Source organism: Zalophus californianus, chromosome 6, assembly GCF_009762305.2.
Source record: "Zalophus californianus isolate mZalCal1 chromosome 6, mZalCal1.pri.v2, whole genome shotgun sequence".
Classification (NCBI taxonomy): Eukaryota; Metazoa; Chordata; class Mammalia; order Carnivora; family Otariidae; genus Zalophus; species Zalophus californianus.
Window position 1 is genome coordinate 75707403 of NC_045600.1, and position 26657 is coordinate 75734059.

Sequence of the window (26657 nt, forward strand, 5' to 3'; positions counted from 1 at the left end):
ACTAGATGGACTTTGAGTTATTTCCACTTTTTGACTATTGTAAATTATGGTGCTATGAATTCTTGTGTACAGGTTTTTGTGTAGACATATGTTCTCATACCTATTGGGTACATACTTAGGAGTAGAATTGCTGGGTCATATGGCAACTCTGTTTAACATTTCAAGGAACTGGCAGACTATTTTCAAAGCAGCTACTCTACTTTATATTCCTATCAGCAATATATAAAAGTTTCAACTTCTCTACATTCTTTTTTTTTTAAAGATTTTATTTATTTTTCAACAGAGAGAGAGAGCAAGAAAGGGAACACAGCCAGGGGAATGGGAGAGGGAGAAGCAGGCTTCCCTCTGAGCAGGGAGCCCGATGCGGGGCTCGATCTCAGGACCCTGGGATCATGACCTGAGCCGAAGGCAGACGCTTAACGACTGAGCCACCCAGGCGCCCTTCTTACCAATGCGTGTTATTATCTGACTCTTTTATTATAGCTGTCCTACTGTTTACGTACATCACATTGTGATTTTGACTTGCACTTGATTTTGCATTTCCCTGATGGCTACTGACGCTGAGCATCTTTTCATGTGCTTATTGACTATGTGTATTTCTTCTTTGGAGAAATATCTGTTTAGATCCTTTGCCCATTTTTAAATTGGATTATTTGTCTTTTTATTGTTAATTGTAAGACTTCTTTTTATGTTCTAGATACAAGTCCCTTATCATATATGTAATTTCAAAATGTTTCTTCCATTATTTAGATTGTCTTTCTACTTTCTTGTTGGTGTTCTATGAAACACAAAAGTTTTTAATTTTTATGATATCCATATAACCTATTTTTTCTTTGGCTCTTTGTGCTTTTGGTGTCATACCTAAGAAGCCATTGCCAAACCCAAGGTCTTGAAGATTTACGTCTATGTTTTCTTCTAAGATTTTTATAGTTTTAGTTCTTATCTTTAAGTCTTTGATCCATTTTGAGTTAGTTTTCCTACATGGCATATGGTAGGAGTCCAGATGCATTATTTTGCCTGTGGATACCCAGTTGTCCCAGCACCATTCGTTTGAAGGGTCATTCTTTCCCCCATCGAATTATCCTGGTACCCTTGTCAAAAATAACCTGAATGTAAACGTGAGGGTTTGCTTCTGTACTCTCAATTCTATCCCATTGATGTATATGTCTTTGCTACATAAAAATTAAAAATAAAACTTTTGTACAACAACAGAGTGAAAAAGACAACCTACACAGTGGGAGAAAATATTTGTAAACCATATATCCAAAAAGGAGTTAATATTCAGAATATATGAAAAGTCCTATAACTCAACAACAACAAAACTATCTTTAAAAAATGGGCAAAGAACCTGAATAGACATTTCTCCTAAGAAAAAATGTAAATGGCTAATAAGCACATGAAAAGATATTCAACATCAATAGTTGTCTTAATCCATCTGGTCTGCTATTAACAAAATACCACAGACTGGATAGCCTATACTCAACAGAAATTTCTTACAATTCTGGAGACTATGAAGTCCAAGATCAAGGCACCAGCATGGTCTCATTCTGGTGTGGGCTTGCTTCCTGGTTCATAGATGGCCAGCTCCTTCTTGTGTCCTCGCATAGTAAAAGGCGCTAGAGATCTCTGTGGGGTCTCTTATAAGTACACTAATCACATTCATGATGGCTCTCCCCTCATGACCTAACCACCTCCCAAATGCCCCACCTCTTAATACCACCACTTTAAGAGTTAGGATTTCAACCTATGAATTTTGAGGGGACACAAATATTTGACCATAGCACTAGTTATTAGGGAAATGCAAATCAAAATCAAAATGAGATACTGCTTCTCATCTATTAGGATGGCTATTATAAAAAAAACAAACAAATTAACAAATGTTATGAAGATGTAGAGAAACTAGAACCCTTGTGCATTGCTAGTGGGAATATAAAATGGTGCTGCTGCTGTGGAAGACAGTATGGCGACTGCTCAAAAAATTAAACATAGAAATACCATATGATCCAGCAATCCCACTTCTGGGTACATACTCAAAAGAAGTGAAAGTAGGAATTCAAACAGATATTTGTACACCCATGCACTATTAGCAGTACTACCTCACAATAACCAAAAGTTAGAAGCAACCCAAATGTCCATTAATGGATGAATGGATTAAAAAGTAGTATAAACATACAACAGGATATTATTCAGTCTTAAAAAGGAAGAAAATCATAACATTGTGACACATGATACAACAGGGGTAAACCTCGAGGACATTATACTAAGTAAAATAAGCCAGCTACAACAAGGCATATACTGTATGATTCCACTTACATACGTTATCTAGAGTAGTCAAATGCCTAGAAACTGAAGGTAGGGGGCACCTGGGTGGCTCAGTTGGTTGAGCAACTGCCTTCAGCTCAGGTCGTGATCCTGGAGTCTGAGGATCGAGTCCCACGTCAGGCTCCCTACTCAGAAGGGAGTCTGCTTCTCCCTCTGACCCTCGTCCCCCCTTAATGCTCTCTCTCTCTCTCTCAAATAAATGAATAAAATCTTAAAAAAAAAGAAAAAGAAAGAAAGAAACTGAAGGTAGAATGGTGGTTCCCAGGGGCTGGGGCAGAGGGAAATAGGGATTTGTTTAATGAATATAGACTTCTGTTTTGCAGGATGAAAAAATTCTAGAGATTTGTTGTGTAATAATGTGAATATACTTAACACTACTTAACTGGGCACTTAATGGTACATTTTGTGTTATGTATATTTTGCCACAATTTTTAAAAAAGATGATAAGACACAAATCAAGAAGAAGATCCAGTTTTTACACTTACTATGCACAGATGTAAACAGAGGGCTAATGCTTTATGAAGGCTGGCATATAAGGCAGACAAAACTGGGATGTTGCAAAGAGGGCTTAGAGATGCCTTGAGTGAAACTGGAGTTCAACTATTGTACTTTTCAGGTTCTGTGACTGGTTTTGGAGCCAGTCCTTTAGCCTAGGTCCCTGTGGTGCACTGAACGTTGCCATCCTGCAGCCACAGGCCAATGAGAAGCTGGGTCCCTCAGGCCAAAAGAGCCCAAAAGCACAGAGGGTAGTGTTACATAACTCTTCATTTTAACACTTTAGTTCCTTATTCACTAGTGTTCAAACACAATTAACTAACAATATTATATCTTAGCGTTTACAAAGTACTTTCTCTAGAATTTCTCTGGATGTTGAAAATTTTGCCTTTTTGCTTAATATTATAAATAATTGTTTCCTCCTCATGTTTATAAGTTGTTTAGTGTATCTTCACACTACCCCAATTCATTTTACTTAAGATTTTCAAAGAATTTGGTGGAAGGAATGAGAACTTAAGAGTAATATGAAAAGTGAAATCTTTCCATTGTAATTTATTTTTGCGGGACTTTAAGGCAAGTTAGATGCCACTTCAGCCCCCTCTGGTAATGGTGGGTGACACATCCCATTTCAGAGGACTCCATAGGGAACTTCAGAAAGCCAAACTTGGAGTCTTAGGGGATGATGGGCATTTTAAAATATTAAGGAAATTGGCTCCAATTTACCTGAATGAAAAAGATTGCCTGATCTACTTGAAGTAAATGAGGTTTGAGAACGCAGAGGGCAAAAATCACTTAAAGCAAACAGCAGGGTGTTTGGGGATTGGCGCAGCTAAAGTTTCCCAAGCATTCCGCTAATATTATTCACTTTTAAAAAACAAACCCACTGACTTAAATGTAAGAGAAGTAGCGAAGGATATAATCCTCATTACTTTGGAGTCACACCTTGGAATTTACTACCTCTTTTGTAACAATTCTAAAGAATCGTTTGAAAAACAGCTTAACACTGAAAGATGCTGACAAGCAAATTACTGACGGAGGAAAAGGCCAAAATCATCATCAAAGATGCTCATGAAAAATCGATAAGGATGACAACTGTTTTTTGGCTTATTCAAATTATAAGAATTCAAAGTAAATTCTATTATATATTTTTAGCAATGTTAGCTTCTCTATTTTAAAAATAGCTTTATATTTTTGCAATTTATGTATTGATAATATATTTATATTATAAAAATATTGCAAAAAATCAGAAACGTTAACACCTTTTTAAAACAGAAAATAAATACTACCTGTAAAACCCAGACTTAACCTCTGTTGGTACAATCAAACATTTATAGAAATGCCTCGTGTGGTTTTGAGTGTTGTCTCGGTCCCTTTCCTTGTTCACCCCCTCGTGGCCATGAGAGGAAGAAGCCAAGAGCCAGGCAGCAGAAAAGGAAGAGAGAAAAGTCAAAGGGCCTGGATAGTAAACTGATCACCTCTCACTTTAACAGTATTTTCCATAATTAAGGTAAGTAGGTCTGCTTGAAATCTGAATCGGTCAAAATCTTGGCAGGAAATAGATGGAAGACTTGAAGGGGTTATTGTGAATTATCCCCTCGTTAAACTTTCTTGCAAGTATGGGCAGAAGTAAGGGAAACTGAATGAGGTGTCCTCCATACACCTCCTATTGGCTGAACCCAATTACAACCACCCAGAGGTCAAAGGAACCAAGTTTTTGCAATCCTTCAAGATCCAGCCTTCTAAGACACAAAGGAGAGTGAAGGGTAGAGAGTGGATGTGACTGAGCAAACAGATCAAGTCCAGTATACAATCTTTCTAAAATATTTCATTATAATTATAGTTTCTTTTATAAGGCATGAGTTCAAGGGATACATTATGGAGTAACTCTTGCATAATTTAGAGTTGAAGACCTATGCAGTTCCTAGAAAGCCCCAGAGATAATAGTATTTCACACTACCAGAAAACATTAATTAGACTTCTCTACTCCATCTATGCCTGTGGAGGTATAAGCTGGCATTTGAGGGGTTCAGATCATTAGATCCGTTGGTATTAGCGTGACAATAAGGTAGGGGAACAAAGAGAAAGGCAGAAATGGGGATGCAGAGCTCAGTTGCTTTTTGCTGGTGGTCCTCTTCCACTCTGGCCCCTATAAAAAAGTAAATTCCCCAACTCCCACATATGGTATTAAGACCAACACTGATTACCTCCTAATCAAATTGAACATGTGTCTAAGACACCAACAAGGCAGGGTCACCAAGAATATGTAAAAGAATATAAGAATATTTAGGGATGAAGCTATTTTTATTTCAGCATATTTGTAAATTTTGTATCATTTTAGAAAAGTGAAAGTTTATTTCATAGTTTAGTGTAGTTTTGACGGGTGGTGGTAGTGGGTCGGGTTGTAGCACATGATAATCTTTTTACAGTAGCTCTGCTTCTTCCGAAGATCAACTGTGAAGAAATGGCTACCTTCAGAAAGTATCTCTAACAGACCGTTGCTGATGCTCAGAATATAGAGTATGGTGTGGCCCCAGGTGCTGCGTCTCAACCCTTTGCCAGAGGCTCAGAGGACTTGGCTCTTGTATCCCTTTTTTTTTTTTTTTTTTTTTTGTTATTTTTCTTTGGGAGGCTAAGTCTAAGAGTTCACAGGGCCTTTCCCTCGATAATCTCCAATAGAGATTTGTAATCAGAGATTTGTTTCAAGAGGACAACGTTTATAGCCAACAGAAACCTTGGACAAGTCACTTCCCTTTCTATCAAGAAAATGAAAAGATTGGAGATGATCTCTGAAATCTTGGCTTAGTCCCCATAATCAATATTGGCAGGTCCTCCCATCCCTAACGTTGTGTTTACGGTAAAGCATTCAAAACAGAACAAATGGTGTAGTACCAGATAAATGTCCCTCAACTCTTTCCCTTTTCACCAGAGGCAACCCTTAGTAAATAGTTTATGTATCTTTCCAGCTATTTTCTATACAGAGACATTATCTCCTTTAAACACACAAACGGGAGCCTTTTCATCTCACGTCTTGGGGAATCTAAAACTTTTTTAAACGCTCTCTTCTGGACCCGTTTCTCCTGAAGCCGGAGCCTCATCTGCAGATACTACTTCAGATCAGCGTTGCTTCCAGTCTCAAGGTCTTTTACTCGGGTGCGATCCCGGCTGCCACAGCAACACACCTCACCACTTTCGCTTTGTGGGCGGCTCCCTTCAGAGGCACTTGACACTTTCCTCGGACCGCCTTCCAATCCCAAGCGCCGGGAGCTCGCGGCAGTACTTTGCCTCATTTCCGCCTCGCACCGCGCGTAGTGATGACGACATCGGCCGGCGGCGGCGCCGACGACGACTAGGAGGCTGGGAGAGCTTCCCCGGTTGCCGGCCTGGCCTCTGAGAGCTGCTGTCATGGCGGCCGCTCTTTGGGGCTTCTTTTCCGTCCTTCTGCTGTTGCTATCAGGGGATGCCCAGAGCTCGGAGCTGCCTGGGGCTACTGCCGATGGGTCAGGCGGGATTGGGGTCGGCATAGGAGATCGCTTCAAGATTGAGGGACGTGCGGTTGTTCCAGGAGTGAAGCCCCAGGACTGGATCTCGGCGGCCCGAGTGCTGGTAGACGGAGAAGAGCATGTCGGATTCCTTAAGTGAGCATCCTACGGGCAGCGGGAAAGCGGTTGGCGTGGAAGCCGGAAGGGAATTCCCCCTAGGAGAGCCAAGTGTCAAGAGCTGACGACGTCGCTGTCGGAGGGTGAAAGGGTGGGCTCCAATAGCGGTCTTTGCCGGGAGACCTTGGGAAGCAGCCCGACGCTTTCGCCTTTTCTCCCCATCACCCATTCCCTGTACCTCAGAAATGAGAGTGGCAGGTGCTTGCCTCAGGGCCGGAGCAGTGGGATCCGTTTTCTTCAACTCCATTTTTGCCTTGTAGGGGTCGACCCCTCCTGGGCCCTGGAGACAGGTGGACCCCTTATTTGTTTTATGCTGAATTCTTTCCTTTGCATCTCATTTGGTTTCTCTAGAATCTGTCCACTTTTTGCATCAATTCCAGTCTTTTGGCGGCTTGATGTTATGTAAAAAGATGCTAAGCAAGTGGGAATTCTCAAAACCCAAAGGACTTCTATGATGGCATAGACTGGGAGGCTAATGTTGCTGCTTCTCAAATTAATGGGCCCTGAAGTCCCTAATCAAAGCACCTTTTTTTTTTTTTTTTTTTTTTGGCCTGGAGGTGGGATTGTTGTTCTTTTTTACAGTTGAATTCATCGAGGGATTTGAAACATCACACTCAGTACCATTTATGTGAGACTGGGGTTTCTCCACATTTACTTACATGCTTCTGTCTTTTCTAGTTATTAGCAAAAATGGGATTTCAGTCTATATTAAAGAATGTGGTGAATTTATTAGCACTCCAGTTTTGCAGCAGCCTGCTTTTCAGATGTTGAGGCACAAATGTGATGTTTTAAGTCTTTCAGTGGCTACTTGGGAGGTGAAACTGAACTGAAAGAAAATAGTTAGGAAAGAAAGTGTTTCTCTGATATGTTTGTATATCAGCAAGTGGTATTTGAAACCCAGACATCTTAGATTTGGATGTTTACTTCTAAATCGGGTTTGCAAATATTCAGATCATCCAGGTGCTGTTGAATGAGAATTTGAATCTCAGATTAATAGATAATGATGAGAAGCTAGTCTTTTAATACTATTTGTCTTTACAAATCTGGCGTTAGGGCATTCTTTAGGGTTTGCCCCAAGTAATGATTTTTTAATGAAAAAACTCTCAGACCTTGGGAAATTAGCCTGAATTGACCATTTGGCTTCTCTTTTCTGCAGTATTCAGTTCTTTTAAAAAGCATTTATTATTTTTATTTTAAAGTAATGTATAAGTAATATGTTTATTGAAGAAAATGTAAATAAGAAATTAGGAATAACAAGACAACATTTTATTGTATCTTTTCCAGCCTTTTTGTAATCATATGACCTGTTTTTAATAGTAGAATACAATATACAATACTTGGTAACTGTTTTTTTTTTTCAGTTAATATTTTGTGAGCAGTTTCTGACACCATTTCATGTTCTTCCATTTGTTTGTAGAAAGGTTAAGAATTAATATGAGGAGCTTATGGTAGGAAACTTGTTGGAAGAGGGGTAGTATATTGTCTTATACTTGTTATGCATAACTGGCATGCAGTTTTGACTTACAGTTAGTCTTGTTGGAGGTGGCTTGGGTCTTGGCTAATAGAGATGAGGGGCGTTTTGACTGAGGATGCTTCATGCCACTTCTTGCCCTCATCACTGTGTATATAAAGCATAATTTATTTAACCAATCTTCTGTTTGGGGACATTTAGGTAGTTTTCAATTTTTTGATGTAGAAGATTATGCACTGTACTTATTTGGGAACTTTTTATTATGGAAAATTGCAGACATACACTAAAATAAACAATAGTGAATACTTAGGTACCCATCACATCACAATCTACTGTTCTGTTTCATGTCTCCTCTGTACAGCATTTATTTTTTTTCTAGAATATTTAAATATGACCCTAAATATAATTTCCCTTGAAAAAGCATTATTATGTGTCTCTAAAAGGTAAGGGCTTAAAAAAAACCCACAATACCATTTTTGATTTAATAAAACAAGTAATAATGCTACAACTTCATCTAATACCCAGTTCATTTATCTCAAAAATGCTTTATGTAATTATTTCAAATCAGGATCCAGCAAAGCTTACATATTGCAGAGTACATTTTTAAAGCCAAGTTTTAAAATTTCGTTATGAAATTTATGTTATCTTTCTAAAATAAAATATTTACCTTATGGTGAAAAATAGATTTGCTTTTTCCTTTGGGTAGTTACTTCTGCTGTTACTTGTACTCCACAGAAAAGTTTTGAAATTTGTTCACTGAGAGTCCCATCAAGAAGCAGAAGACACCCAAATTAGAATAATTAAAGGAAAATCTAATGAAAGGATTAAACATTGTAATCATGGTGTAGGGAAACAACCAGATTGTACAGTACTCTAGAGTTTACAACCTCAAGGCTACTATTACCTCTAAGCCTGAAGGAAGTAGGGGAGGTAAAAGTTACTGGGACCTAGAGGGGAAGAAAGGACTGCCTTGAGAGGAGCAATGTCCCTTGACACAGCAAGTCAGAGGTGGTCTCTCAGGGAGAGAGCTCGGGGAAAATACACTAAGCTCATTTTCTTTCCTTCCTCCAGTCTACAAAGAGTTGAAGGGTGGTGAGTGGGTATGAAGGGCCAGTGAAGACATCCAGCCCGGGAATAAGTTAATTTGATGTTTACATTTCAGTTCTGTTTTAGTTCAGTGTGTACTTTGAAGGAGCAAGGAATATCTTTTCTTGTTATTTTTTAGTAAATATTGTAGTTGTGGCAGAGTCAATTATTCCTTTAGCTGTGAAAGAACCAAATGATTTTTTTAAAAGATTTTATTTATTTATTTGAGAAAGCGAATGAGCACAGAGGGAGAGTGAGAGGGACAAGCCGACTCCCCGCTGAGCGGAGAGCCTGACCTGGGACACGATCCCAGGACCTGAGATCATGACCTGAGCTGAAGGCAGATGCTTAACCATCTAAGCTACCCAGCCGCTCCAAAAGAACCCAATGATTTAAGAAGCATCATTTAATGTATTATCATACTGGGACTTCTCTGACAAAGAAGATCCTTTTAGGATCATTTGTTTTCCTGAAACAGAAACTTCTTTTCCCTCAGAATGTCAGTTTTTCATTATTGAAACAAATTGATTTTGATCTGTGAACCTGAAGTTATCAGCTCTTGGTGGGATGGTTTTCTAAGTCTAGAAGGTTTAGAAGAAATCAGTATGGAAAAGGCAGATAGTTTTGACTACATAAACCTGTTAAACTTACATATATCCAAACAAAAGTAACCAAAGTAAATGGGAACTATTTGTAACAAGTGGAACAAATGGTACTTGATGACCTTCTTGTTAGAAAGAAAGACAACAAAATGCAAGCAAAAACTAGAAAAAAAGCCATTTCTTTTTTTTAATGTCCAATTTTTTTATTGTTATGTTAATCACCATGCATTACATCATTAGTTTTTGATGTAGTGTTCCATGATTCATTGTTTGGGTGTAACACCCAGTGCTCCATGCAGAATGTGCCCTCTTTAATACCCATCACCAGGCTAACTGTTGAATCACAGAATTGTACCTCTGAAATAAAAAGCCATTTATTTTTAATTAAGTTATTGTTGCAGGGGATTGGCAAAACTGGAACCTTAATGTAGTAATAATGCATATTGATAATTCCTCTTGAATGAAGACATGGCTTCAGAATTGAAACTGTGCTTCTGTTATCAACTATCCCACAAAGGAATTAGAAGTACTTTCTATGTCAGGATTCCCTGCTCCTGTGGAGTGCTCTGGGGTATTTTCAGAACACTTTCTGTGTGATTATGGAAGCTGAAGTGTGAGGACAATTCTTGCCAGTTTGGGGACTTTTTGTTGTTGTTAATTTCTGTCATTTGATGGGGGAGTGGTTGATTTGGGAGTTAACAGATGATTTAGAACATAAGAAAAAAGCAGGCTGTTGATCAGAAGTGTCTAAATATGATTTTCATTTTTCCAGGACAGATGGGAGTTTTGTGGTTCATGATATACCTTCTGGATCTTATGTAGTAGAAGTTATATCTCCAGCTTACAGGTTTGATCCTGTCCGAGTAGATATCACTTCAAAAGGAAAAATGAGGTAAGGGCACCTGATTTAGTTTTTACAAAAGGCGAGTCTACTGAATACCTCTTATATTCCTTTTAGAATTTATAGTTAGGGTTGAAATGTTTCTCATTTAAACTAGGTATTCCATAAAGTATCCTTTTTTTGTTTTTATTTTTTATAAAAATATCCTAATTTTTAAAATTTTTCCCCTCTGCCCCCCCCAAATATCCTTATTTTAATCTGAGCATTGGTAATATTGCAAAGCTGAACTTCCTCCTGCTCTGCCTTAAAATCTATTTTAAAGCTCTAATACAATTTTATGATTATATATAATCAATACAATATGATTATAATAGAGAAGAGGCAAGATTACCTACTATGAGGGCAAAAGCCCTATGGAAGTTATAATTGAAATATGATTGGGGTGCCTGGGTGGCTCCATGTGTTAAGTGTCTGTCTTCGCCTCAGGTCATGATCTCTTTCTCTTTCTCTGTGACAAATAAATAAATCTTAAAAAAAAGACATCCTAAAAAAAAGGAAATATGATTATTAGAGTGGGAAATAATTTAACCTTTCTAAATTGGAAATATTATTCGCCACCTGTTTTTCACTGGGATATTTTGATAATACCTCTTAATACCTACTTAATAGTTGTATTGATCTAGAAATTTCTACAGTTCTTCCTTTCTGAAATATTTAGTATACAATGGAAATTTAGTAGTTTTTGGGCAAACAATAGATTACATTGTGTAGTTTATCTCAAAGTGAGGATCATGATAAGAAAAGAAAAAAGCACAGTATAATTTTTAAGTAGATGAACATATGCTTTGAAGTTGAGGTGGAAAGAATGCTGGACTAATTCAGGCTGTGGTATAGAATACAACAAATCCATTTGCAGTTGGAATCCGTTGTGTAGATGTCCACAGTTATTCCTTCTGTTATTTCCCAGTTTATTTACTTATTTACTTTTTTTTATTGTCCCATACTAGTGGTATTCTCTTTGGTCTAATCTGACCAGAAAGTACATGAAACAATTTTATTTGTTTATTTTTTTCTAGCTTTATTGAAGTATGGTGACAAATATGAAAGAATTTTGAATGGTAATGTCTCCTCTTTGAGCTATCACAAAATAACTCCATGTTACAGTAATAAAGCATAGGTCTTGCAAAGGCAAAATAATTTTGTGGTTTGAGGAGCTCTGTTTTATTACTCACCTTTTTGGTATGTGCTGAGAATATATAGGTTGATTTATAGAGACCCCAACTTGAGCTGATGTAATAGAGATACGTTCAGTTGGTACCATAATATTTACATTTGAGTTAGTGTTTACGCCTAAAATGTTTTTCTTCTTTCTTTGCCTTTTGTTTTGTTTTTGGACATTGAAAGTGATAAAAGTACAATATGTAAATATGCTTGTACTTGTGCTCTCTATCTCTCTGTCAAATAAATAAATAAAAACTAAAAGAATCTTAAAAAAAACAACAACAAATTACTCCCCCTTCCGATTTTTGAAGTTAAATTGTTGTCTTAGAAGAGTCTAGTTTGTCCAAATTCTAATCGTATTTCTTGCTGCTGGCTATTTAGAGCAAGGGTAAAGCTTGAATTGAAGGTAATGTAAATATGTTTATAAATATTCTTTGATAGAATAAATGGATTTTTTCAAAGTAGATGAACCTCATTAGGTATCAAATTTCTCACTTCTTTTTAGAGGCATAAAGATTTATAAGAAAATATATAGGTAAAATCCTAGAGTATGTTAAATTTAAACTTTAAAGGACTTAATGACTTTTTATATATTTTAGAATTGTAAGCTTGGAGATGGGTGGGTATGTAGATTACACTATACATTATATACACATTTAACAGGTTTTTTTAAATATGAAAAACACGTGGCGCCTTGGTGGCTCAGTCAGTTGAGCTTAGGTCATGATCCCAGCATCCTGGGATCAAGCCCCGCAAGGGGCTCCCTGCTGAGCAGGGAGCCTGCTTCTCTCTCTCCCTTTGTCTACCTGTCTGCCTACTTGTGATCTCTCTCTCTCTGTCTGTCAAATAAATAAAATCTTTAAAAATAAATAAATAAATACATAAGTAAATATCAAAAACACTAAATACTGGAGGAAATGAAAGTTGTTAAAAGGAGATACTTGTCTATTAGAAACTATAATTTATTTTCATTTACTTTTGCTCTTAATTTTGAATAAAGTAAGCAAGTGGAAATATTTTTCTCTATATAAAGCTTTTTTGCTTTGGGTAAAGAGTATTTCCTGTTTTAGCATTTAGCCTGTTTGCAGCAGTGGGATTCATAGTCTCAGTTCCATTCCTGGTGATTGGATGCCTGAAACATAGGTAAAAAACAAGGCCGTTATCATTTTAATAATTGTGGGCGGGACAGACTAGAGAGCAGATGGGGATTCATATAAGATCCTAATATTCTTGAACAATATTTTCTAAGCATGCTTGGTAATATGACAAACATTTCCTTTTAAATGTATAGCTCCCAGAGGAGTAAGGGAAATCCTTGGGGGATAAACTATAAACCACTTTCCCTCCTGGGGGTTTTGATAGTCTAACCAAAATGCTTAGATTTGGGGCACCTGGGTGGCTCAGTCAGTTAAGCATCTGACCCTTGATCTTAGCTCAGGTCTTGATCTCAGTTTGTGGAGCCTACTTAAAAAAAAAGAAAAAGAAAAAGCTTAGATTTTATTAGCAGTAGGTAGGTAAGAGGTAAGCTTTAGGCTTGCTTTGAGCCAGAATTAGATCTAAGACTTGATTCCCCCTTTGACCCTTGGTACTAAAATCCAAAAGATTAGGCTCCCAATCTGACCCTGGCCTTTTGGAGGGAAAAAATCTCTCCTGAAATTTAATAGTCACTCTCCTACTCTCATTGAAATTTGGGGTGTGAATTTATTACTTCCTGCATAATCCAGAAACTTTCAAGCCATGCAATTAACAAGATATCCCTGGTCATAATCCTGGACTCCTGGTGGAGACAAATGCATAACCTCTCTGCAGGGAGATACTCTCTGTCCAGACCCATATATAAATAAAGTATGTAACTTACCTAATACCCAAGAAAACAATGTACATTGAATCAGCAGATGCATTAGACCTCTAAGAACCTTAGATAATAAAATTATTGGATATGGACTATGAAATAGTTTAAAGTGTATTTAAAATGCTAAAACAAAAGATTTATTGCCGTAAGAGTAAGATACTACAAAAGTAGACCATAGATATTTGAAAGAATAAAATAGAACTTTGGAATACAAAACTCAATGCATGTGGTTTTTTTTTTTTTTTAAAGATTTTATTTATTTATTTGACAGAGAGAGTGAGAGAGCGAGAACAGGAACACAAACAGGGGGAGTGGGAGAGGGAGAAAGCAGGCTTCCCGCCGAGCAGGGAGCCTGATGCTGGGCTCCATCCCAGGACCCTGGGATCATGACCTGAGCTGAAGGCAGATGCTTAACGACTGAGCCACCCAGGCGCCCCCTCAATGCATGTGTTAAGCAACTGAACAGAGGTTTGAGGAACTGGAAGATGGATCAAAAAAACTTACCCAGAATCCAGTACACATAACGGAATGGACACTGTGTGAAAGAATTTAACAAGATGCCCAAGTAGAGAATGAAAAGGTTGAACAGGTGTCAAATAGAAGTTCTGAAAGGAAATGAGTGAGCAGTGGGGAGGCAGTTTTCAAAAAGTAAATTGGAACATGTGTGAATATGGGTGAGAGTTTTGATTAAAATTAGTGGCATCTCTGGTGAAAATGTAGTGTTACCTATGGCAGTGTTGCAGGATTTTTTCCTGCAAAATAGACTTGAAAATTGGGTGTGTTTATTAATGCATATCTCAGACAATCAAAGAAGTAAAATCCAGCATTTTTGTATATTTGTAACAAAATTAATTTATTACTAAATATAATCAAAAGAGCTTTAGAGCTAGAAGAATTCTAAAAGAACCTTTAATATAACCAGAGAACAACTTGTCTAATCCCACAGGCCTACGTAATGACAGAGCTACAGCTAGAAATTAGGTCTCTTGATTTCGTCTAGTGTTCTTTCTCTATATTTTGCTAAGTACTTTAGAAATACAGATAACGCTACTTTGATCAGATTTTTAAGATGAAAAGTTTAGACGCCAAAGCATTTTGGAAAAAGCTAAAGGTATTGTTAAAAATTATGAGTAGTTCTTTTAACTAGTAATGTTTTTGATAAAACTACTGATGCTTTTTTCATGTGGCTTTATCAGAGCAAGATATGTGAATTACATCAAAACATCAGAAGTGGTCAGACTGCCCTATCCTCTCCAAATGAAATCTTCAGGCCCACCTTCTTACTTTATTAAAAGGGAATCATGGGGCTGGACAGACTTTCTAATGAATCCAATGGTATGTATCATGCTACAATTAAGTATCTTTACTAATCTCTAATTTGATTCCAGGTAGTCGAAATGCCTAACCCCAGTGAGGAAAAAAGGAGGTCAGATTGTTAGATGAAAGGATAATTGCAAATATTTTATTGATTTCAGGAAAATAGTAGCTTTGGGAATAATAATGAAAAGAATGTAGTGAGAATTGCATGGTTGATTTGACATTGAAATGTGCAACAGAAATGGGATAAGTACTTATGATGAAATGTTTTAAAATGCAAATGGAATAAGAGTATGTGGTAAGTCACATGTGGAGTTAGTGGTCTCATCCTTCATACTACCTGCATATTAGTTCACTGATGGATGTGCCATCATTTATTGATCAGCCACTATTGATGGCTTGAGTAAGCGTTTTTCTCCTTTTTTCACGTGTGTAGTAAACAGAGAAATTATTCTGTGATAATTTAAATACTTGGTATGAAACTGATGTTATGTTGTCCACTAATAATAGAACACTAATAGAATACATTCTTTAGGGCTCCTGGGTGGTTCAGTCATTAAGCATCTGCCTTCAGCTCAGGTCATGATCCCGGGGTCCTGGGATCTAGCCCCACATCGGGCTCCCTGCTCTTCGGAAGGCCTGTTTCTCCTTCTCCCACTCCCCCTGATTGTGATCCCCCTCTCACTGTCTCTCTCTCTGTCAAATAAATAAATAAATAAAATCTTTAAAAAAAAAAAAGAATATATTCTTTAGAAACAAATTGACTTTTTTTTTCTTGCTTCTGGAAGTTGAATTTTTTTTAATAATTTTTTATTGTTATGTTAATCACCATACATTACATCATTAGTTTTTCATGTGTTCCATGATTCATTGTTTGTGCATCACACCTAGTGCTCCACGCAGAATGTGCCCTCTTTAATACCCATCACCAGGCTAACCCATCCCCCCACCCCCCTCCCCATGGAAGTTGAATTATTATCTTGAAATTTTTTTTTTTTTAAAGATTTTATTTATTTATTTGAGAGAGAGAGAATGAAAGACAGAGAGCACGAGAGGGAAGAGGGTCAGAGGGAGAAGCAGACTCCCTGCTGAGCAGGGAGCCCGATGTGGGACTCGATCCCGGGACTCCAGGATCATGACCTGAGCCGAAGGCAGTCGCTTAACCAACTGAGCCACCCAGGTGCCCTATCTTGAAATTTTCTAAGTGGTGATCATATTCCTTGCTGATAGCTATTTAAATCACAAACATGAATATTGGGGGACTGTACATTTTTTGAGAGGAACAACTAGTACCTAGAATCTGCTATCAGGCATAAAGAAGCAGGAGGGTAGAATGTATAGGAGAAATCAGCAGTGAAACTCCAAAGCTTATTAAGAAATATCTTCCGTGTTCTCATTTCTGAAATTCCATAGAAACATACCTAGTGCTAGAAGCTTCGAAGGTATTTTTCAAAACTGATCTGTTAAAGTAGTCACCTAGTACTATGTTGCAGGCTCAAGAGGTTGTATATTAATTAGAGGGTCAATATAATATTTCCTGCAAGAACCATAAAGTCATCTGGAAAGATCCCTGCTGGCCATCAGGATCATCATTCTTAATGCCAGACTGCAGATTCAAGAAAGTGAATAACACAAACAAACTGTGTTATAGAAAATTATAAACTCTGCAAAATGATAGGTGGCACAAATACGAAGTGAGGTGTCTCTAAAGTCCAAACCTACATAGATAAGGCTCTTACACTGTACAGTAGTCAAACATTGAGGAGCACCTTATATCAACAGGGCTGGGTCAGTAGAATTGAGGTGGTGCTGGTAGTTTGATTCTATATATAACATTTGAATCTTTAATTTCATCATGGATTGTTAAGTGTAGATTTTATTCTTTTGTTAAGTGGGAAAAACATTTTCTGGATTTTTTTTTCTTCCACAGGTTATGATGATGGTTCTTCCATTATTGATATTTGTGCTTCTGCCCAAAGTGGTCAATACAAGTGACCCTGACATGAGACGGGTAAGATGACTGCCCCTCTGTGGATTTTTGAACCATATTCTGACGCCTGGACCAGCTGTTGTGGCTGAATGGCTTGGGTTTTTTCAGCTTTATCCTAATTCGCAAGCCAAATTCAATCAGAGGTTATGGTAACATAGTATCATGTTCCTGGCATTTAATTAGTTGTTTCCACTGGACCGGATAAATTCAGTTGGTTCTGCCTAATAAAAACCTGGGTCTCTTCATATAGCTAAAACACTGCTTAGTACAACTCTCTTTGTGCCTCAGTTGTGAAATAGTTGAGATGGTATCCCAATCCATATAGTTTGCAAAGTGATAGCTTTTTATGATTTACCTTTATTACTCTTCGGAGTATACATTTAGTTTATGTGTACACACACACACACACACACACACACACACACACACACACACACACACACACACACACACACACACACACACACACACACACACACACACACACACACACACACACACACACACACACACACACACACACACACACACACACACACACACACACACACACACACACACACACACACACACACACACACACACTCTGATAACCAAGGGAGAAAAATAGAATAGTGGCTTCCAGACTCTTTACCACAAAATCATACTGGTTCGGCAATGGGCAGGGAGAGTTGCCAAGTAAGATGCTTCAAATTTAGGGCCACTGCTTTGTCTCTTTCAAATATTGGCTTCCATAAAATGTTCAGAATTTTTTTAAACCATTATTTTTCTCCTACCTGGAAACCATCAAGTATCTCCTCAGTTCCAGGTTCTTCCATTGTATGTAATATATTGATGTACTGACACCTTATTCATTGCTGAATGAACATTTGTTAATTGACATCTAGGTTATAGATACTGGGGATACACAAATGAATTATATATCATCTCTGTTGTCAACAAGCTCAGAATCCAGTTAAATGTAGGAAATAGCATGGATTTATAAACCCTCTTCTTGCTATCAGAGGATTGTGGGTGTATGTGTGAGAGTGTGTTTTAAATGGGAAAATAAGATACACATAAAATAAATAATGTTTGCTGAGGTAATAGGTGATTAAGTTCTGTAGAAGGCAAGGCATTTATTGCAAGCTGGAATAGGAGAAAAAGCTTCAGGATTAAAGACAGCTTTATGATATTTCAGAATGTCTCATTGCCAAATTTGACATTTTTGCTTCAGTGTTGGTCAGAAAGTATATATCCTATGTAATCCTTGTATCTGTTAAGCCACTTAACTCTGTGGTATCAATAGAAGGAAACATTGGAGGTCACATTGGATCAAAAAGTTAATTCCTTGCAAAGTGCTTTGCACATAGTAAGCAGTGTAAAAAGTCCTTTATTCAAGAGCTTCAGAATTGAAGAGATTCAAAAACAGAGTTGATGATATATTTTTGCAGGGTCTCAAGACCTCTTACCATATACATTTAATTCTTGATTATTAGAGCATGTTAACAGTTTTCATTTATGCTGATAATGTTTCTTTTCCCAGCCATATCTATAAAAGCACTTTCTCCTTGAGAACCCATGTATAAATTCTACCTTTGGGGAGAAAGCCTAATAATATCCAAGTGGTGTTCAACTTTAAATGATAGATAATACAGTATTTCCAATTTTTTTTTATGTGTGAGCTAATACAATTTTAAGTTCACTTTTTGAATTTTATGTAAAATTCAAATGTAGCGTATATTACATTAATATTATTGAAGGTGGAATAGTACTTTATAGATTGTTGGCTCAGTAGAGAGAGGACAAAACCTCAAAATAAAAGTGCCAAATCCTTATGAGGTCCTGCCAGTGATTTGTTTGTAACATATATGTTGCTTGCTTTAGATGCTGTGATTGAGGTCACTCAGGCCATAATAGTATTCACAGATTTTACTACTAAGGCCTTAGGAATGAAGTGTTGGAAATATGTAGTTATTTTCCGAACATTTCTGATAACCTTAGTGTATAATTAAAGACTGATACTCTTTTTTTATACGCATCTAAAGAAAGCATGAGTTAAAAAAAACATTGGGCGCCTGGGTGACTCAGATGGTTAAGCGTCTGCCTTCGGCTCAGGTCATAATCCCAGGGTCCTGGGATCGATTCCCACAACGAGCTCCCTGCTCCTTGGGAGCCTGCTTCTCCCTCTGCTTTTCTCTCTCTCTCTCTCCCTCTGTCTCATGAATAAATAAATAAAATCTAAAAAAAACAAATAAAACAGTAAGAAAGTGTTTTAATCAGCAGACATAAAATAAGATGGCAAGAATATGATCACGTATAATCATAGAAAATATCCTTTATGAAAACATAAGCTGGATCAAACCCAATGCAAGATTTATTGGACATTAATTAAGGATCACAATGCTTAGTAGTATAAAGGAGGTATGAAACATAGTTTCTGAAGGGCTGTTGGGTAGAACATTGCTGAGAACCAGTAGCTTCTATTTGTTCTATTCCTCTCCTTCCTTAATGGAAGTCTTAGTTGTTAGCTGACTTGAAGGATCCCAGTGCCTTTCCTATTATTGTGCTTTGTCCTCTTGCAGGAGATGGAACAGTCGATGAATATGCTGAATTCCAACCATGAATTGCCTGATGTTTCTGAGTTCATGACAAGACTCTTCTCTTCAAAATCTTCTGGCAAGTCTAGCAGCGGCAGCAGTAAAACAGGCAAAAGTGGGGCTGGCAAAAGGAGGTAGTTGGACAGTTGGAGATCACATTTGCACAAACACGGATCACTGGGGTGGCATTCAAGTCTTGAGGGGAAACCGTGTGAAGCAACTACTGTAAACTTGAGTCATCCTTAAAGTTGATCTCTTACACCTGTCCTGTGTGGTAACTCTTTAGCACATGTTTTTGTACTTGGTACATAAGAAAACCCAGCTTTCATCTTTTGTCTGTATGAGGTCAATATTGATGTCACTGAATTAATTACAGTGTCCTACAGAAAATGACATTAATAAATTATATGAAGTACTATACATTATGTATATTAAAATGTCTTAATCCAGAGATAAAATGATCTTGTCATTTCTTCTTCACTTAATGTTTCTTTTATTCCAGGCAGTTTTCTTCTTTCATTACATGAGGCTTGAAATTGACATTTCCTATTTAAAAAGAAGTGGTTGATATTTTTAGAGCTGCATGCGCCATGATTTTTTTGTGTAGCCGAACCTTTCACAATGGTCAGCCCTGCCCTGCATTTAACATTCCCCTATGTTCCTGATGCAGTTTTAATTTTTGTTACTACAGTTGGTTTTAGAGTACAGATACATGAATGAGAGTAGTTGTTACCAGTTCTTAAATTTTGGTTCCCCCTCTATGGGCTTCATTATTGAGTATCAGTAATGTGCCGTGTTTCAGGGTAGGATTCAGAGATGGATAATGTCCAGTGCCTGTCCTCCATAGAGCTTATTATGGAGGGAGGAAGCAAAATAGTAACAGGGAATGAATGGTCAGGGGAAAGAAGTGCAGCAGTAGGAGAGCCTTCTGGAGACTAAGGATGGAAAATCAACCTTGGAGCTTCATGTTCTAATGTTGGTAGTATAGCACAGGGAGCTTTTAAATCCCCTCATCTCTCCCATCGTTCTCGGACTTGTTGGAATATAGATTACATTACTTTCCAATCAGGATTATCTCAAAAACTTTTTATTTCAATAAGTTATAAAAACTTCATACCTTTTCTTTTGGTTTATTTTAATTAAAAACAAACTATGAGGGGCGCCTGGGTGGCTCAGTTGGTTAAGCGTCTGCCTTCGGCTCACATCATGATCCCAAGAGTCCTGGGATCAAGCCCCGCATCGGGCTCCCTGCTCACGGGAAGCCTGCTTCTCCCTCTCCCACTCCCCCTGCTTGTGTTCCCTCTCTTGCTGTGTCTCTCTCTGTCAAATAAATAAACAAAATCTTTAAAATAAATAAATAAATAAATAAAAACTATGAAACTATAGTATTGCTTCTCTAGTAAAGGTCTCCTATCCTCTTCTGTGTTAAAGTACTCCCCTATTGCTTTCTTCAGGTTATTAAATCAGCCAAAAATAACAAAAAAATTGATTCCCTTTTGTGTAGGTACCATTGTTCATTTTGAAATAAGGCTCGTAAATTTTCTTTTAAAGATGTAAGTTCTGATACAGGACATTTTATTAACTATATCTCTGTTTGTTAATTATATGCTGAAGTTACCAAACTGGTTAAACTGTGAATGATTAAGGTAGGTAAACTGGTTAATGGAAGAACTAGGTAGGTCTTTGAAAATAGTCATTTATTGAAAGTAACTAAAATATTGAATACTAGTTGAATGAAAGTTGCAATTTAAAAGAGACAAAAAATAGAGTCATAGTTGTATGCCTGGAAATCATCTTGAAAATTTTCAAAATTTGGATTGTCCAAATTTGCCCATAGAATACCTAATGACCAAAAAATTAGAAAGCACTTCCAAGGAAATTATCATTTCATGTAGCTAATTAAGAAACTTTGTGGTTATTTTATATAGATTCTAAAACCATCTCAATATAAAATATAGACATCCCTTATCATATTACAGAATGTTATGATATCAGTTGTATATGAAAATCTTATCTTTGCACAGAACCTTCATCAAAGCCTTAGTGTGCCTACAGATGAAGAAATGATTGTATTTTATTAGGCAATATTAGTGCAAAGAGCCCATTTAACTGCTAACTTGCTTTGTGACTTTGGGCAAGTCACTTTCCCTCTTTGAACCATGTCTTGTCTTGTTCATTGTTGTATTTCCAGCATTGAGCATGTAGGCACACAATAAATGTTTGTTAAATGAATAAATAAGTGGGCCTCAAGTTTCCTCATCAGTAAATTGAGGGATTTGGATTAGATCTGTAAATTCCTTTTCAGATCTAAAATTATTCCACTACAATTTTAATCTGGTCCTATTATTTCCTACCCGTAAGAACCATATATCAGTGCCAGGCCATGTTTTTCTTTCTTTTCCACTTCCTTGGATTCTTTCCCCTGTTCCCCATTTGAAGGCAAAGTATTATTTTGCTTTTTAGGGCCTTTCTTAGATTCAGTTTACGTATATCTCCTTCTTAATATAGCCTTGTGTTTTAAAATTTTTCACATCTACTAATCTAAACCTGAGTAGTGGTTTTGTGCAAAATAAATTTTTGTTGCTCATCTTTTTTTTAAAGATTTTATTTATTTGAGAGAGAGAATATGAGAGAGAGTACATAAGAGGGGAGAGCGGGAGAGGGAGAAGCGGACTCCCCGCTGAGCAGGGAGCCCGATGCGGGACTGGATCCCAGGACTCCATGACCTGAGCCGAAGGCAGTTGCTTAACCAACTGAGCCACTCAAGTGCCCTGTTGCTCATTCTTGCCAGGAAGTCTTGAGTGCTCAGAATGACTTCCAGGGAGGATCCATAGCTCCCAAATTTCCAAGCACTTTTTTAGGAGTGAAAAACTTCAGGACTCACCCTGAGTCTGGTTAACATTTTGAAAAGATTCAGGATTTTACCTAGCCTCTCCAGAGTACCAAAGTATCTTGTTTTTCTCTTATGTTTCCTCTGACAGGAGGGAAGAAGCAACCATTCAACAATACTTTTCAGTAATTGGAGGGGTTTCAAGGCCCTAATGAGGAATGCCAATAATGATACAGGAGAGCTTTTTCATTTAAGTAGTTAGTCAAACTTTCAGGAAGTGCTCAAATTAAAAAAAAAAAAAATCTTTTGAAAACGTTTTTGTTAAATATCTTGAAGAAAAATTTCAAGTATTTTCATTTTTATTGCCTTCTAGGTTACATGTAGACCTATTTTTGCATGTTTACAATTATTTATGTGCCATTTTGTATTTAAACCCAACAAAAATTCTGCTAGGTACTAATCTCAGGGAATGTAATAGAAACAAACTAGTGGCTGAGTCCTTTAGTTCAGTTCAAGGAATATGTTGAGACAGGACCCAATTGTATTGTGCTCTTCCTTTAGCATTTTAGGTATGATTATTGTCATCATTTAGAGTCATTTATTTTTTAATTTGTAAGATATGTGAGAATATTCAATTTGTAAAAGTGAATTATTCAGGAGAACTTGAAGATGGGTTTTGCAAAATTCAGATGTTGCCTATAAATTATGAACAGTTTTAATATTCTTGAAATATTAAAAGCTATTTTAGAAAAAAAAAACCCTCCAGTAGCACCACATATTAGTTTATCTCTTTTCCGTTTGTAACATGACTATTACGGGAGTGTAGGGGAACTGACACCATTCATAATGGCTGCAGTCTGGTGGGATTGAGCCAGCCAGGCAAGCAAGCCTGCGAACAAGGAGGAGAAAATAAATTTAAGAGAGTCAGGTAGTAAACAAGAGGAATGGGTAGAGCCATAAAAAACTAGCTGTGCACAGCATTTCCAATAGAAAACTTTTGACAGGGCATTTAATTCCACTAAAATTTAATAAACTAGTAATTGAAAAATCATATGTGTACCTCCACATGTGTAGATACCAAATTTTCCATATATATGAATGTAAGTAATTTATTCCACTCACTTTTTTTTAAAGATTTTATTTATTTATTTGACAGAGACACAGCGAGAGAGGGAACACAAGCAGGGGGAGTGAGAGGGGGAGAGGCAGGCCTCCTGCCGAGCAGGGAGCCCGATGCGGCGCTTGATCCTAGGATCCCAGGATCGTGACCTGAGCTGAAGGCAGACGCTTAACGACTGAGCCACCCAGGTGCCCCTATTCCACTCACTTTTAATGAGTTGCTACTACATGTATTTGAGCATTTTATTTTTTAAAAGATTTATTTATTTGAGAGAGAGAGACAATGTGCAAACTGGGGAAGGGCAGAGGAAGAGGGAGAAAGAATCCTTAAGCAGACTCCCAGCTGTGTGAGCCCGATGTGGGGCTCAATCCCAAGACCCTGAGACCATGACCTGAGCTGAAATCAAGAGTTGGCTACTGAATCCAGTCACCCCTCTATTTGAGTATTTTAAAACATATTTCTAAATAACTATTTTAAAAAATTAGAAAATATTTAGGATTAATTATGAAAATTTGGCATGCAGAAAAAGAAATGGAATCATTCAGGGGTGCTTGGGTGGTACTGGATCAGAGAAGGCAGTATGTTGACCCTGAGCCACAGGTAAGCAGAATCATCAGTGGCATCTACAAATCTAAGGAATCCAGCCCACAAAGAATATAGCAAATGCCTGGGTCGGAGACCATGATGACCCCAGAGAGTGATGGATAGAGTAACTGCCAGATAATCTTTCAGGTCCATGGAAGTTCACTTGCTCTTCTTGCAGTGGATTCTGTGAAGGCCTCTTGAATCCCTTCCCTCACTGTCTCTACCCTAACCCTTTACTTATCGTCTATCCTGACTAGGTGAGTCCTGTATCCAGTTTTATCCTCTAGAATTGGACACTCAAAGAAGTTTGGAGAAAAGCTGCCAGTGAGTAATACTCATGTTTGTCTATACAAATGGTTCTAACCTCATGACTATATTAATTAGATCTAATTAAGAAAGGATTGAAGGGTATGTAATTTTTGCAGTTTGGTAAAGAGAATGCTGAGGAGTTTTCAAATGCCTGTTAATCCCTTTAAAGCCAATTCTGATTAGTTTCATACCACTCCATGAAGTCTGAGAAAGGAGATGGACATAAATTGCAGCAGAAGGAATTTGTTTGTTGTGAAGAATTTCTTTTTTTTTTTTTAAGATTTTATTTATTTATTTGACAGAAACAGTGAGAGAGGGAACACAAGCAGGGGGAGTGGGAGAGGGAGAAGCAGGCTTCCCGGGAAGCAGGGAGCCCACACGGGGCTCGATCCCAGGATCCTGGGATCACGACCTGAGCCGAAGGCAGATGCCCAACGACTGAGCCACCCAGGCGCCCCAGTTGTGAAGAATTTCTTGACATAGGAAACAAAATTGTGAAATGCTAGTAACTATGTTTACTTTTCTTGGAGTTCTTAAAAAATTGGGCAAAAAGTCACCTCTGAGGATGACTTAGATCTATACCTACCTGATAGTCTTCTGTCCCAAAAAGTGAATTACGTTATTCCCAGAATGTGAAGAATGATAGGATCAATATTTTATGGAGGAGGAAATGAGACATGTCAACAAAATTAGGCTGTGGAGAAGGGAGAAGAAAAACTAAACTCTTAAAATAAGCAATTTCTTTCCTTTAATGTACATCTATCTGTTGAGTTGTCATCCAGTTTGTCCCTTGTAACTGATTCTCCCCTGCAGAGTGGGTGTATCCCACAGGAGTGTTCTCCCAGCATCTGTGTTCATGGCAGGTGGCCCTGCTTTTATGGGCATGGCTGATTTTTCCAGGAAGGGCATCTCACCCAGATTGGGCCAACGGCTGTTCCTTGGGAATTAGAAATTAAAATTGAGGGACTAGAGGAGAAATGGCAACATACAAATTTGCAGGGTGTTCATGGCTATATATTCTATCATGCAAACCACAAAAAAGAAAACAAGTTCCAAAGAGAAAAATATAGAAAGGAGCAGATACACAGAAAGGAGCTGACATGGAAGATGAATTTTGAGAACTGTAACTTTGTTCAAACCCTTTGCTGAGATGCCTGCATTCTTGCCCTCGGGTTCCATGGAGCACTGTTCTATCTTAAAATGTAGTGTTTATGTGTTTTACTGAAGCTAATTCTAGTAGGTTTCTGTCACTTGAATCCAAGTGTCCTCATTTACATGAGGTGCCTGGGTGGCCCAGTTGGCTAAGTGTCCAAGTCTTGATTTTGGATCAGGTCATGATCTCAGGGTCATGAGATGGAGCCCCACGTCTGGCTCTGCGCTGGGCATGGAGCCTGCTTGAGATTCTCTCGGTCTCTCTGCCCCCCCTTCTGCCCCTACACCACCCCCATCATCTGTCCCCACTTGCAAATGCTCTCTCTCTCTTAAAAAAAAATGCACTTAATTTACACACTTTTCCAGGAACTGACCAAAATGATCTCCAACCTGCTAAAAGCCCCTCCTTTTCCCTCAGTCAATACATAATTGGCTGTGTTGCCTACACACCCATCTTGAATGAATGGGTCTAATTACTAATTATATGACCTTGGGACAGTTACTTAACCTTTCTGAACCTCATTTTTATCATGTGTAAAATAGATCAAAGGTTTAACTGTAAAATGGGGGAAATATCTACTTCATGAGTAGAACTTTTCAGAACACTTTACATGTATTATCTCATTTAATATTCACATTAACCCTATGCATAAGTCCTCAATAAAAGTTTGTAATGATTGGGGCACCTGGGTGGCTCAGTTGGTTGAGTGTCTGACTTCAGGTAGACCCCCGGCCACGTTCCCTCCAGACCTACCTCTTACATTTCCTTCCCGGCATAGATCTTGAGTTTTTCCGCAGTTCTCCTCTGGATGCTTTATATGCACTCTCACGTCTGTCTGGGCCTTTTCTTTTTTTTTTTTTTTTCACTTTTTCTTTCTTTTTTTAGTGGCTCCACGCCCAGTGTAGGGCTTGAACTCAACCCTGAGATCAAGAGTCGCATGCTTTACCAACTGAGCCAGCCAGGTGCCCCCAGTCTGGGCCTTTTCAATTATTTCTTCCTCTCAACTCTGCCCCATCTCTATCCCTTTCCCTTGTCTACCTCTCACACCTTCTTCAGAACTTAGTGTGGAAATCACCTTTGACGGAAATCTTCCAGATGGCTCCAGGGCTTCGATAAGAGCCTCTTTTTTGTCTTCCTTCCTGCCTGTGCTTAAGCCATTATAGCACTTCATTTTATTGGATTACTTTTTACTTCTCTGGACCCTAAGCCCTTGGACTATAAGGCATTC

At 37.9% G+C, this 26657-nt stretch overlaps 1 protein-coding gene across 2 annotated transcripts; it reads left to right on the forward strand.

The window, feature by feature from the left end:
- The first annotated feature begins 6132 nt into the window (after positions 1-6132).
- On the forward strand, positions 6133-19893 carry EMC7 (ER membrane protein complex subunit 7). 2 transcript variants are annotated; one of them, XM_027572734.2, is made up of 5 exons: positions 6136-6452; positions 10405-10524; positions 14743-14881; positions 16794-16874; positions 19418-19893. In XM_027572734.2, the coding sequence occupies exons 1-5, from the start codon at positions 6220-6222 to the stop codon at positions 19568-19570; spliced, it is 726 nt and encodes a 241-aa protein (XP_027428535.1). In that variant the 5' UTR covers positions 6136-6219; the 3' UTR covers positions 19571-19893. The 2 variants fall into 2 exon arrangements, with proteins under 2 accessions (XP_027428536.1, XP_027428535.1); XM_027572735.2 differs by lacking the exon at positions 10405-10524 and having other exon boundaries at positions 6133-6452.
- Positions 19894-26657: the final 6764 nt, after the last annotated feature.